This window comes from Lipophrys pholis (genome assembly GCF_963383615.2).
Source record: "Lipophrys pholis genome assembly, chromosome: 15".
Lineage (NCBI taxonomy): Eukaryota > Metazoa > Chordata > Actinopteri > Blenniiformes > Blenniidae > Lipophrys > Lipophrys pholis.
The window spans coordinates 24,629,834-24,644,131 of NC_137642.1; the positions used below are offsets into that span (position 1 = coordinate 24,629,834).

Sequence of the window (14,298 nt, forward strand, 5' to 3'; positions counted from 1 at the left end):
TTCATATCTGTTCATATAATGAATGTGTATACTCAGGCCATTTATATGCCAACACTTATTCTGTGAGCTGGCTCCAGACAATCTGCAGGGATTTAAGTTTGCACAGCTTGTTGCTGGCGACAGGGTGTGGTCTTTTCTTTGTATATTAGGTGTATTAAATATAGGATTATACCTGCACATTTAAATAAAGTGAGTTGTGCTGCAAAACACAACTAAATTAACTCAAAGTTTTATATGTGTATAGTATATAGTTGTTTTTTTTTAATCCTTTCATGAGCGGATCAGTGACTCACAAAAGCAGTAAATCATGTCACACAATGACTCAGCAAACTTTGCTCTGGTAATCCAATCTCAAGCACAATCTTAGACATTAGTATAATAGTTTGCCTAGTGGACTTTATTGGAAAAATACAGCATTGATTTCAGAGATTATTATTATTATTACGTAGAGTCATTACACTGTTAAACTCCGCTTAATTTGAATTACACACTTTATTTGTTCAATTAAACTGAGCCTGCACTGGCATGTGTGTTTAATAGAATATTTCCATGCTGTGTTCACGGATCCTCGGAGCTCCTAAGCTCCTCCCTTTCTGGTTTCCTTCACTTGTCTCTGATCGAGCCCAGCGACGCAGCTTCACCTCCAGCTCTCAGTAAGAAACCACATTTTAACCCTTTTAACCTTTCTCTCGGTAAGGCTGCACTTTAGCGACACAAAAAAAGGACATTTATTAGACACATTTCACAGCTGTGTGAGGGCGCGTAGTCGTTTAGCGGGTTGTTTTTGAACGCAGCAGCGTAAACGGGTAACAGACGCCGAAGGTTGTTCATTAATTATCTGTAAATGAACAGTTTCTCTGTTTTTAGGTCGACTTCAGAAATCAATTTTGTCTAAATGTACAATAAAATGACACAGACTTTCTGATTGATCTAAAAACGTTTCATATTACGTGGTCATAGCGACTTATCGTTCTGCAATATTTTAATAACAATCTGCGGTTACACGTAAATATATTTGCTTTTAAGGTGAAAATAACGACTACAAATACTCAGATTACAATTTTGAGGGACTTTTTTTTAACTGACGTTTTATCCTTTTAACATGCAGTTTGTTTAGTTGCTGTTTGCATAAAAACCTAAGAGCCTGGGTTATAGAGTCCATGCATACATCAAGTAGTTTAGTTTGTAGACTTCATGTCTGTTAGTTTAAACAGAGAAAGTTATGTGGATTTTATTTTGCTTCCTGTTTTGCTCTGTTTTACAAACAAATCCGTCTGATATTTGATGAATCCATGTGTTTTAAACAACCCTTAAATCTACTTTTTAGAGTTTGGGTCATGTTTAAAGAATCTCTGTTGAGTTTTTAAGAACCTAGTTGTATTTAGAAGAGTCTCAATGAGGTTTAAGAAGTCCAGATGGAGATAAAGTCTCATAGATTTGACTGATATATTTATACAATTTCTAACAGGCACATCTCACATATTCAACTCTGCTGATCGTCCCACATGTTGAAAGGTGTGTCTCTATTCAAAAGAAAACCCCCCAGGCTTTTTCCACATTTCAGTGTTTGTCATGTATTTATGAGGAACTTCATTCTGTCTCACTTTATAAAGAAAATGGCAAAAAGTCATTTCAAATGACGCAAAACCAACACGGAACCAAACTGGGAGATTTCTATAAAAAAAAACGTTCACATACCCCTCGGACTTCGGAATTTGCTCGAAGACTGAGACGTCACCTGTCACTGACTGTCTCTCTGCATGACTCAGCAAATCTTATCTGTTGGCACAGAGCCTCCCCTCGCACACTGGTTGTATAGCTGAATTTATGGGGACAGGAAAGGAGAGGCTGTGTCTGGTGCTTTTAATGCAATTTTCTATTTATCCATCCATCTCTCTCTCTCTCTCTCTCTCTCTCTCTCTCTCTCTCCTTCTACAGACATGGCAGCCAGGGTTGCAGTGGTAACAGGTGGCAACAAGGGCATCGGCTTGGCCATCGTACAGGCGCTCTGCAAACAGTTCCAGGGAGACGTTTACCTCACTGCCAGAGACCTGTAGGTACATTTACGTGGGAAGGCAACCTTCATACAAGTGAACGTGTTGCAACAACATCCATCCTTCTATGGAGGGCCAGACAGTCGATCACATTCACTCCTGCAAGAAATTTCAACTCATTATCATTCCGGGGCCACATACAGCCCAGTTTCATCTTGAGCCAGCTGAACTGGTGAACTAATGCCATAATAACCTTTAAATAGACACTGGAAAGTTGTTCTTTGTTGTGGCAAAGACTGTACGTCATGAAAATGTCAATATTTTCTTAAAATCTGTGCAATTAGTCCCAAAAATGACATTGAGCAAATTTTAATGACGCAAAATACAGGGAAATGTCCCAAAAAACATTTCAAACGGTTGTATTTTACGGCCTTTCGCATGCATGTTTTTACAAACTCACCCTGACAGCATGGTTTTGAGGCCAGTTTGCTAACAATGATGACTGTGTTCAAAATTCCATGCTTTCTTTTGCAATTTTTACAATTTGCACGGTGGGTGTGTGGGCCGGATTGCAGCCACTTTCAGGCTGGTTTTGACCCACGGGCCTTATATTTGACACCCCCTGATTTAGCGCCACCGATTAGTCAAAGCAACTACATCTATTTTAATCTATCTCCAGCGTCTTTACCTCCTGGTTGTGTCAAGTCGAGGACAGAGCTTCAATCTTCTGAAGCCTGGTGTCATTTTGTTGGTGTTTGTAGTGTGTTGATATCCAGGTTGGTCTTAGGTACTGAATATCTTCTTTTATTTACTGTTTAATATCATTGTGCCGTCGGCAAATTGGACTACGGTAATCAAAACCAGCGAGAGCGTTCACCCACGCCCGACACTGGTTCCCGGATCCAGTCAATAAATCTGCGTTTATGAAACCTTAAGGAAAGGAAACAGTAAACAGCAGGGGTATTCTGGCTCTCAGCCCGTGTATAGAGATACGCTCCAGGTTTGTGTGACTTGAAACGGGTTGAAGTCAAACAATCGAGTTCATACAAGTGGACAGATATGATCCGGTTTGTTTACTTAAGACAAGCGTGTGACGCAGGACGGTTTATAAATGCACTGAAGGAAACACCAGACTCACCAGTCTGCTCTTTAAACACTCTCGTTTGATTGATGAAATGAATTTCTGTAACAGAAACCCCAGAGTACTGCTCCAAACAAACACTGTTGAGGAAATGTTTTCCTGTTAATTTCTTATGGCGAGTTAAACTGAAATAAAACATCATCCTGCACACGAACTGTAAAGTACATTTAAAATCCTCTCATCCTCAACACGACACCAGCACTATGTTAGTCGCCCACTATCATCATACAGTTTTATAATAGTATAAGTACTTAGTTACTTCTTTTTATTTTTTTTTTATTTTTTTTTTAGAGACGTGACCAAATAATTGGACCAAACTGTCTAAACTCACCACAAATGATTGAAGTGTGACAGTTTCAGTTGTAATTATGGGCTGAGGTTTCACACGAACGCTTCACGGACATGCAAATACATTGAATATGATATGATCGATCTTACCAAACATTATTTAGATATCATTGAGAAGTGTTAGACTTTTCTATATATGCTTCACTAAATCTCCTTTTAGAAAGAAAAAGGTGTCATTTCAGCCTCATACCCTTTATAATGACGCACAATACAGTGAAATGTCCGAAAAAACAGTTGCAGCGGTTTTCTTTTAATTGCCTTGAACTGTTAAATTGAAAATTATCCACGTTTACACATGTGTAAAAGTAAAGTTCATTGATAAATTTGACTTTATGAGCTTGATTTCATGTCTGTCGGTTTATGTGTGTAATGATGACGTCCCAATTCGAAAGTGGGAGTTTCCCAACTAGTAACTCGAACTAATACCCAGCAGTAAATAAATAAACTTACCTCGTTGCAGATAAAGGGGGAGAATTGCCAGACATTGTTCGCCTAGCTGGTGCCTGAATGCAGCAATGTGCCTGTTTAACATTATAAGTAATTATAGATAATTTATCTGTATAGTTTTGTTGGGCAGACCGGTGAACAGAGATATAAATAGTTTCCCATCTGGTAACTTTCAGAGTTCCCAGTTGCTTAAGGTCACTTATTGGTTTTGTATTTCGTTTAGTCCATTTGCTTTAACTTGTCAGAACCATCAAAAGGAGACGGTGGATAACTGTAAAGTGCTAAATGATGAAGTCATCGATGAAGTCAAAAGAATAAGTTAGTTTGTGCTCGTCTTGCAGAGGCCGTGGTCGGGAGGCCGTGGAGTCGCTGAGCTCCAAGGGGCTGAAGGCAAAGTTTCACCAGCTGGACATCGACAACCTGGACAGCATCGCCGCCGCTGCAGCGTTCTTCAAGCAGAACTACGGAGGAGTGGACGTCCTCGTCAATAACGCCGGGATATTGTTGAATTGTAAGAGAAAATTTTACATTTTGAAGTCGGAGCTGCTACGATCGTGACCTGCAACTCCGTCCCGTCCATTTCTAATGTGATGAAGTTTTATATCTGTATGTGTTTCTTTCCCTGAACTTGTCGATCGCTTCCTCTCCTTTCAGCTGCTGATCCAAAACCCTACAGAGTCCAGATGGAGGCGACTTTCAAGACAAACTTCTTCTCCACCAGAGACATGCTGACTCACTTCATGCCGGTGGTCAAAGCAGGAGGTACCAACAAAAGACCTGAATGCAGTTTCCTGCGTTGTGTCTTTTACGCTTCCTCACGTTTTAGTCGTAATTCAGTAGAGTTTCAGTCTGAGAGGAAAGCGCAGCACTCTTTCAATCTTCTGCTGTTCGATTGACTATTTTAATATGATCTATTTCTGTAGAATATATACAGATTTTTAAACGATTTTCTACTTGAACTTTCAGAATCTCTGCGTTTTTCACAGACGTGAGCAACGTGTGTGACACACTGCAGAATTCTGTCCTGGGAGGCACGGAAATGACTACTATGTTGACATAAAACTTTGTTTCGGTACTTTCTGGAAGTATTTTACTTTTCTAGATATCACAAGTGATGTAGACGTTATGCTTATTGGAATTACAGGCAGCGTCGGAGTAACGGATGAATGACAAGACATTGCAACTCTCAATTAGAAGACATTTTTACTTTATTGACCTTTTAAAAGCTTTTGGATAAGGTTGAATGTTTTTATGGTGTTTATTTATTTATTTATTTATTATAAAAAAGCTTAATAACTTTGGTTTTGATAGACTCACATATAATTAGTCTTACACAGACAGACATATGTTACAAACAATTGTAAAAGGTGTCCCACAAGGCTCAGTCCTGGGTCCCCTTCTGTTTGTTATTATGAATGATATCGCTTCTGCTGTAACTGAATGTAAAAGTCATCTTCATGCTGATTGATGTATTTTGTAATGCTTGTTATTGTGCTATAATATCTCCCTTGTGTACAAAATATCTATAGTTGAGATTTAAAAGCATCAAAGCTGGAGCCTCCCATTTCAACCTCCAACGTCTCCTGCTGGTTTCAGGCCGTGTGGTGAACGTCTCCAGCACTCTGGGCTACAACGCTTTGACGAAGTGCGATCCGGCCCTGCAGCAGCGATTCCGCAGCGAGGACATCACCGAGGACGAGCTGGTGGGCCTGATGCAGCAGATGGTCGACAAGGCCAAGGCGGAAGAACCAAAGGAAGGCGACAGTCCTCTTAAGGCGTACAGCTTGTCCAAAACTGGACTGACGGTGGGCTCATCCACATTTGTTGTGTCGTGGCCTTAAAATGTAAAAGAAAAATCTGATGACGCGATGTAATCCTCTGCTCTCACCACTTTAAACCGGAGTCTGATGTGTGTTTAGGTCCTGTCCATGATCTTGGCTCGTCGCTTGTCCAAGGAGCGAGCGAATGACGGGGTAACTAAAACTCATCCAGATACAAGCAGAACCGTTTATTAATGTCGTGATCTTAATCATCCTTCAATGAAATATAAACCTTTCTACTTCCAGTAAAATGAAATCATAAGGTTTTTTTTTAACACGCTGTGGTTTTGCTCTCAGTTAAGTTTCATTGATTTTTCTTTTCATCATTTTCCAGATCTTGCTCAACGCCTGCTGTCCAGGATGGGTGCGCACCGACATGACGAGTCCTGCAGCCTCCAAGTCACCAGAGGAGGGCGCAGTCACGCCGGTTTATCTGGCCCTGCTGCCGCCCGGAGCCTCAGAGCCTCATGGGAAGTTTGTTTCTGACAAAAAAGTTCAGCCCTGGTGAAAAAAAAAAAAAAAGATCTCTTATGAGCGATTACAATCAGGTATTATAAAACATTTCACAGCTAATAACCACAGATACCTGAGATTATAATCACAAACAGATTCAAACCGTTTCAAAGAACACTGCCGTGTGACTTTATCATGTACAACGATAACCGGTGCTCGTTTCTGTCGTATATTTTAATGTTTGATGTGAAACTGTAAACTTGCCTTAAGTGGATGAATCTTAAATGTTTTTATATGAAAGAAAATAAAATGCTTTTTGTCTGCTTCATGGTGTTTCTTGTTGAAAATAGCAAACATTTTCAGTTTTTTTTTTCTTTGAAGTGTAATCCTTGTGCCTGCCTGTGGCAGAAAAAAATCTTAATCTTCAAACGCCGAATAATTTCCCATTCAAAGCGGATGTGAATTTATTGAAAAAAAAAAAAAAAAACACTATCTTAACCCCAAATTTTACATTAATGTGACGAAAGGCTCCAGTCTGGTCCACTCAGGATGAAATTAGACCGTTTGTGGCCCCTGAACTCAACTGTGTTTGATACTCCTGCTGCTTTAGTGACATCTAGTGGAGATTCCTAGTTACTGCCACTGTTGTATTTCAAAAGATGAAGGACAAAATGTCATGTTATAGGTGACCCAGAACTGATTTATAGGGCGTCTCGCTTGCACCTTGTAATTCTAGATACATTTATAAAGAGGTATAATTATGTGCAAACAGCAAAATGTAAATGACAGTAGCCCCCCAGCAGATTTTGGTAGATTTTCCCCAAAGTCCAGCAACAAAACATGCGGCTACTTAAATATACGCACTTCATTTTAGAATCTCCTATATTAGATAATATTCTTACTGCTAGATTTACATATATAATACTATTCTTAATACAGAAAAAGAATTAAGTTACTGAAAATTGGCAAAGGAGTAGGATTTGACAAGTTTACTTCTTCCGACCCCTTTTCATGCATGTTAGATGTGAGGAATGTGTGTATGTATGTGTGGGTATACTTAAAACAGATTATATATTTTGTCCAACTATATTTTCCAAAAGATATAATCAAAAAAAAAAAAAAAGAGAAGTATTTATACACTATTTTTGGATATGCGTGTGTATATGGATATTGATTTCGTATGTGATTGCACCAAATGTGTGAAATGTCACATGCCTAAAATTGAATTAATAGAACAAACAAAAAACATCCTATTTTGCCATAGGATGTCCTACAAAACAAACCTGCAATCCTTTGTAAAACATCACAAACGGGGCTGGAGCTGAAACATCTTTATCATTATCAGTTTCTGTAGCTTGTCTCAAAAGATTTTAGTCTGCAAGTTTTAATTCTCCAGTCTGTTAAAAGCATTGTGTGTTACACACAGCCTGCGACATAGCTTTTCATTTTTACTTTCTTAAAAAAAAAAAAATAAATAAAAATTCACTAGCGTTATTTATACATCCATCTTATTTACATCCAGCTTGCAGCTCCATGGAAAAAACAAACCCAAGGCCACAGTGGTTAAATGTTGTTTTGTCTTTATTTAATTCCAGTGTTTCAGGACGTAGTGCATCACTGACTAAATGTAACAATCATCCATTCACTTACTCCGAGAGAAATTACTGAAAAAAGAAAAATGCTTCAGTGGACTTTCGGCATGTATTCATACTGACAGAGGTATACTTGTGCGTCCCCAGAGATTCAGGCGGACGGGGAACAAACCAACGACACATTCTTGTGGTTTTTCCTCGATGTGGCGTCGATCCCAACCACACAGATATACCTGCCGCCGTACACTCATAAACACGGATTCTCTCTCTCTCTCTCGCACGGTAATGCAGGGCTTGGTGGAGTGCTTCGTCACAGCCGGGCGTCTGGAGTCGTGGGGCCAGCAGAGTCTAGTCATACTCCCAGGAAAGACACGGCCGTGTCTCTCTCCTCTATCAGCTCTGCTGCTGTGGCGTCCATCTTTTCTTGGGAGAACTTGTTGATGGCAAGGCCGTCCACGATCTTCCAGGTTTTGTCCTGAGGGCAGATTTTAACACTCAGTTTTTGCCCCCCATTTTGTGACTGAATCCAAATTATTTAAAATAAATAAAAATTTGAAATGACATGTGATCAATAGTTACAACTTTACCCGACTCCATAAGAATTAATGTTACTTTAAACAAAAATGGAAAGTGGAACAGTGAACCTCCAATATCATTTAAATATTAAAAAAACTAAATTGCCAGAATTTTTTCTATTTATAATATTTACAAATATCTTAAGAGGCCAGAATTATAAATAATTTCATGTCGGAAATAAATAGACTGATGACACATTTTGAAACACTTTTAAAATAAATACATATTTAAAATACTTGTTTTTATGTTGGAAAACATTGACTGTGCAGCTCGTGCAAATCCAAAGAGCCTCTACACAGCTCCACGCAGAATCTGACAAAAACGATGCGTTCTCCCCTGAAAACGTGGAAATGGGGCCTAATGGCAATAAAAAAAAAAACCCACTTAAAATGTTTTAATTTAAGTGAAGGTAAAATGTAAACAAGCGTCACCGTTTGAAATTATGGAGAAAACAAATTTGAATTCAAAAATCGTTATTTGTACGTGTATTATTTCACCTTGATCTGCACAGGGAACGAGTAGATGAGGTCGTCTGGGACTCCGTAAGAGTTTCCGCTGGAGTAAATGCCCATAGAAATAAATTCACCCTGGACAAAAAAACAACAACAAAAAAACAGAAATTCAACTACATGATTAAATATGCAGGCTGTTGAGTATATTAAGATTAGACGCCTTTATTGTCAATGGATATGAAATACAATGAAAATGTGTTGGTGATCTCTGTCAGTAGCAGCATGACGGTCATAATGGGCATTGAAGTTAAAGAACATACATATATACACACAAATAAATATGGATATGTACCCCAGTAGCAGCTCAACAGCAAAGTGCACGCCTCTAAACTTCTGCATTTTCACTCGTTTGTGTAAACTGACGGACATAAGCCTTTGAGGAACTTTCCTCTACGCACTATATAAACACACAGGAACCACGTCTTCTAATTAACACGGTATGGAAAACGTTACGGAGCCAACGGCGCGATTACCTCTGTGGTGCCTGACCAGATGTCCCTCATGTGGTCACAGATGGCCTTGGCGGCAGACATGGCGCTGGACAGCTTCCTGGCCTTGATGACTGCAGCGCCTCGCTGCTGCACCGTCTGCAAGGCAAGAACACGCCAACGTCTGGAATATTGCTATTGATTATAGTCCACAGTTAGTATATTGGACCATTACTGTAATTTTATTTGAATGTAAAGTGTCATGAGATTAGTATTGGGGTGTTCATCCTTTCAGCTATTCAGTCTGATTTTTACGTTTGTAGAACAGTTGCAGCTCGAGTTGACCGTAGATTTATACAACCGATCTAAACTGAACTGTAATTCAGACGTCACGCGGAAATCTTCCACTTACAGAGATGAATTCGCCCGTCAGCCATTTGTCGTCCTTCACGGCGTCGAAGCAGGCGAGCTCGCTGCCGGACATGTTGACCTTGCAGTGGTGAACGTCTGGGTACTGGGTGGACGAGTGGTTTCCCCAGATGATCACATTCTTCACGTGGTTAGCAGGGACTCCGCAGCGCATCGCCACCTGCAGGACAGAGGGAGTAGTGTCAGGATCCATTCAGGGGACACCAAGGCTGCATTTACACCGTCAGTGTAATGTGACCAAATTAGGATTTATATTGTTCCAATGAGGCACAGATCAGATCTGCTTTTGAACAACACGTCGTGCATTCAGCCATCCAGAGATCAGACACAAGCCTCATTCATATGTGGAAATAAACCGGATACGTTTCCGATGTGCGCCAATGCACCGTGTAACGAGGCCGATCGGGTTTTCTTATCCTTGCATCTCTACAGTCATTAGATCTGCGACTGTCGAGCTTATTTTGTCGTACAGTGCGCACGCAGTAAATGAGAATTATGGAGGCTATCCAACGACCCGGCACAGAGGTCGTCTGAGGAGTGTCACATGACTTCTGGAGGAAATAATTGCAGCGTAAGCAGAAGATGCAACTGTGGCCCTTTTCCTCCTTCTCTGCTTAAAAGGTTCTGGTGCTGTTTGTCAAACTTCTCAGGCACTGCCAGATTAGCGTCAAACATCCGCGGCTTCAGGAGTATCCTGAAGTTTAGTGAACACAAGTACGCACGCGCAATGTTTCTGACATTGTAGGCAAGTGTAACCGCGAGAATCAGACATGGGTCACTTGATAAAACATTGTTACCGCAGGGTCAAACAAATTACTGCCCGCACCTGAGAGCGAGCCCTGTTGTGGTCCAGACGGGTGAGGCAGGAGAAGTTCTCTTTGGGGATGGAAGGAGCAGACTTGGCTGCAATCAGACAGTTTGTGTTGGCGGGATTTCCGACGACCAGCACCTGAAACACACGAGTCCAGCTTTAGCCCACCGACGGCCCAATACAGAAGCCTGTCCTGGAATTTAGTTTTTAGGGACCTGGATGTTGTCAGTACGTTCCTATCGATGCACGAGTGCTCTAAAAACTGGCAAAACTGGCTCGTTCAATAGGTTAAAACATGCAGGAATGTGCATTATTACCTTGACAGTCTTCTTGGCGTACTTATCCAGGGCGGCTCCCTGGCTCTTGAAGATTGCCACGTTGGCCTTCAGCAGGTCTTTCCTCTCCATACCGTCCCTCCTGGGCATGGAGCCCACCAGGATGGCCACGTCCAGGTCCTTAAAGGCCACCTCCTCCTTTTCAGTGGGGATGACCTCTGCAGAGCACAAATGTCTTTTTTTTTTAAAGAAACAACTTGTTCAAGTATTGTGAGGTTAAACCAAGTTATTCGTTTAGTCAGCTAATCAAAGACTGAAGTTTCCTTTCCTCTCTAAATCAAACCAGTTTGGAGGAACGCATTTTGGACGTCTCTCCCGCTACGGCAGCGCACGAGGTGTTGTCTTTGCGCCACAGTCCGTTAATACAGGGGCCTCTCACAGCCCCCGTCCACACAAAGCAAAGGACGGCACCTTTTCAGAGGGAAACATTCCAGGTCACAATGGAGATGGCAACATAATGGCGCCTCACGACTGGGGTCATGATGGCCGTGATAAAGACCGAAAGAAAACGTGCCCATTTTCGAAGGGACTTTAAAAAAAGGGAACGGATTCCAATAACCCCAAAACTGATGCGGATTATTTGGTTCTTCAAGTTGAGACATTTCCGAATCAAATTCTTTCACGCTCGTCAGTTGATTTGGCATCTATTAACTCCCATTATATCTAAAATGTCAAACACATTTTAGTTCAGAGGCCACGCCTTCAGTGGACCGGACCATTAAAATATTTCCATAATAACCTTTTATTTTTATTTTTTTCTTTGTTGCGGTGCAGAGCGTAACGTGATGAAAAAGTTGAGTTTTTCATAAAAAAAAAACAAAAAAAACAAGCAATTCCTGTGGAAAATGAATACAATCTCAACATGAAGCCAATTCTAATGATTCCATCTGCTGCAAACGACAGTGAAAGGTCCAAAAAGCTTCTCCTATAGCTGTTGCATTATGCACATTTTGGCCTCATGTTTGACACAGCGGGTCTAGAAGAGCTTGTCAAGTACTAACAACACAAATATTGAGAGCTGCCCGATACTGAGAGCTGAAACACATTTGACAGTTTTATAGCCATATAATTAAGATTTAATTTTCATTAATCTAGTCGTAAAACTTAATAGTTTAAAAAAAAAAAAAAAAAAAAAAAAAAAAAAAAGCTTTTTGAGTGTTAACCAAGTCAAATGATTCTGCAACTACAAAATTAAAATCTACTTTGAAAGAAAAATGATAAACAGCTACACAATTATGAGACTGGACCCACTGCCATCAGACCTCCGAGGTCCTCAGAGTCAGAAGAAACAAGGTGAAGCAGCTTCAAGTTCCTTTGCTCCTCATCTGTGGAACAGACTCACTTCTTTCAGATCAGGACTTAACGCTATTTGGACAAATCCTCATCAGCCCCCATAACGCTGCCGACACGTCAACTTTTTATTTGAAGTTTGTGTTTTCAACCACATCCAAGGTCGTTGATCACACCCTCTAATACAACAACTACCTTTCAGAAGTGGAAGGGCGCAGTCCTGCAGCTCCATGACAACACCCTCCAGGACCGTCATCATGGCAGGGATGTCCAGAAGGACCAAGATAATTGGCTGGAAAAATAAAGCGACAGGGCACGTGATGATTGAGATGGGCAAATAATTTCCATGTTGAATGTCACTGTAATGGGACGCTTAAGCGTCCCTGGAACAGAGCATGAAGGCCTAAGCCATGCAGCACGCCGACTAGGGCGTGTGCCAAAAGGATCAAGTGGATCAGGTTTTAAAGATGGCCTAAGACTCTTGGCACAGGATCGGTTTCATTGACTTCAAGGGCAAATCCAAGGCCACATGAATGAAAGAGTACAATCTGATCAATTCCCACATGGGCAACATCTGTTCAGGGTCAGGCCCGATTTGACCCCGAAATATTTGACATTAACAGCTGCTGCTTAGGAGCAAGGGGTCTTGTGACAGCACCTAAGGAGATGAGGGATTTGAACACAAAGTCTTCCTGTACCTGATCTTTGCCAAAGACATCTCCCTTGGCGATGCTGAACAACAGAGAATAGGCAATCTGCCCAGCAGCTCCAGTCACCAGCACTTTAATAGGCTCAGGCTGTGTGAGAGAGAGAGAAAGAATAAGGTGTTACAGGATCATATCACTGTGAAGAAAAGCAGGAAGAGTGACAGTCAAAATGTCCAACACACGTGCAGGCTGCAGGCCTTTTTCTGTCCACCACATTTACTAAAAGCAACAGGGGTCAGGGCAAAAATAGAAACCCACCACAGATCTCAGGGTTACATAACAAACCCAGGATCTTCTTAGGTTATCAAGTTCAACGCCATCTTCTCTATTCATTCAGAGCTAAAAACAGAAACTCGAGTTAATCTAACTTTTTTCCTCAAATTTTCAGTTTGTTGCGTGATTTACATTGAAAAAGTTGAATTCGTGCTGCAGAAAAAAAATAAATAAATAAAAAAAAAACTTTCGCAAACTTGTCACCGACTCAGCTGGTGTTAGAGGTTTGCAATGTCCGACAGAAGCATAAATATCTAAGTTTAATGCAGAAAAGACTCACCATGTTGTCACAAAAGCTCTGACTGCTCCCCCACTTCTGTCTGAAGCCGCAGCTCACCTCTATTTATACCGTCCCCTCGTCTTCTTCACACACCCGTCACACAGACTGGAAAGCAGCATTAAGGCGCATTTCCGCCACCTACTGTTCAGAAATGTAACAACATGACTCGAAATACATAGATGTAGATAATAGTTTATTAATATCTCAGTGAATAAATATAGAACATTTGCAAATGCATTCATACCCCTTGGACTTTTCTACATTAATCCACATTACAACACAAATGTAAATTTATTTTTTGGGGATTTTATGTGATAGCGGTTTTCAAATTTTCTGGCAAATAAAAAACTGAAAAGGGTGCAAAAATATTCATCCCCATCTCCACTGTGTCAATATTTTGTAGAGCAGGGCGGTCAAAAACATTTTAGTGAAGGGGCTGAATCACAACCCAATTCTTTCGCAAGTTGGCTGGATTGAATTGGTAAAACAGTGCCATGATAACGTTTAAATTCAAATTTTAAAGTTTGACTTTGCTGTGCCGCAGAGTATACGTGATGAACATGTCTATATAGTGTCACAAAAACTAAACAATTATCACTGAAAAACTACACTCTCAACATAAAGTCTATTCTAATGACCCCATCTGGTGCAAAATAGAGTGAAATGTAAAAATAAAAATAAAACTTGTCTTATAGCTGTTGCATTATGAATGTTCATGGCACCCTCATCTCTATCTAAGCGAAGGTCTCAGTGTGGTGTTGTGACTGCTACTCTTAAGAAATCTGTTTTAAAAAAGAAACATCAATGCTTCCAAGTCTAGAAGTTATATAAAACTTTAAAAATATGCAAATAGCTGCTTTGT

At 40.5% G+C, this 14,298-nt stretch overlaps 2 protein-coding genes across 5 annotated transcripts; one reads left to right on the forward strand and one right to left on the reverse strand.

Annotated features, from left to right (window-relative positions):
- Positions 1-593: 593 nt before the first annotated feature.
- LOC308120974 (carbonyl reductase [NADPH] 1-like) lies at positions 594-6,529 on the forward strand. Of its 2 annotated transcripts, none has more exons than XM_080481944.1 (7): positions 594-653; positions 1,939-2,053; positions 4,272-4,441; positions 4,585-4,692; positions 5,527-5,735; positions 5,850-5,903; positions 6,085-6,529. In XM_080481944.1, the coding sequence occupies exons 2-7, from the start codon at positions 1,941-1,943 to the stop codon at positions 6,256-6,258; spliced, it is 828 nt and encodes a 275-aa protein (XP_080338070.1). In that variant the 5' UTR covers positions 594-653; positions 1,939-1,940; the 3' UTR covers positions 6,259-6,529. The 2 variants fall into 2 exon arrangements, with proteins under 2 accessions (XP_080338070.1, XP_080338071.1); XM_080481945.1 differs by having other exon boundaries at positions 612-692.
- A 1,233-nt stretch (positions 6,530-7,762) lies between these two features.
- Positions 7,763-13,534, reverse strand: mdh1ab (malate dehydrogenase 1Ab, NAD (soluble); the record flags this gene model as incomplete). 3 transcript variants are annotated; one of them, XM_080481942.1, is made up of 9 exons in its annotated part: positions 7,763-8,270; positions 8,869-8,958; positions 9,357-9,470; positions 9,724-9,900; positions 10,567-10,689; positions 10,869-11,044; positions 12,372-12,468; positions 12,875-12,973; positions 13,437-13,534. In XM_080481942.1, 9 exons carry the CDS (start codon positions 13,437-13,439, stop codon positions 8,148-8,150), a joined length of 1,002 nt encoding a protein of 333 aa, XP_080338068.1. In that variant the 3' UTR covers positions 7,763-8,147. The 3 variants fall into 3 exon arrangements, with proteins under 3 accessions (XP_080338068.1, XP_080338067.1, XP_080338069.1); XM_080481941.1 differs by lacking the exon at positions 13,437-13,534 and adding an exon at positions 13,142-13,216; XM_080481943.1 differs by lacking the exons at positions 12,372-12,468; positions 12,875-12,973; positions 13,437-13,534 and adding an exon at positions 12,089-12,258 and having other exon boundaries at positions 10,869-11,061.
- Between the last annotated feature and the right edge of the window lie 764 nt (positions 13,535-14,298).

Excerpts from the sequence above, each read along its gene's own strand:
- LOC308120974 (XM_080481944.1), top strand. The coding sequence starts at position 1,941 with ATGGCAGCCAGGGTTGCAGTGGTAACAGGTGGCAACAAGGGCATCGGC. Across the intron at positions 4,442-4,584 it reads CGCCGGGATATTGTTGAATT|CTGCTGATCCAAAACCCTAC; the intron begins GTAAGAGAAAAT and ends CTCTCCTTTCAG. Across the intron at positions 5,904-6,084 it reads AGGAGCGAGCGAATGACGGG|ATCTTGCTCAACGCCTGCTG; the intron begins GTAACTAAAACT and ends ATCATTTTCCAG.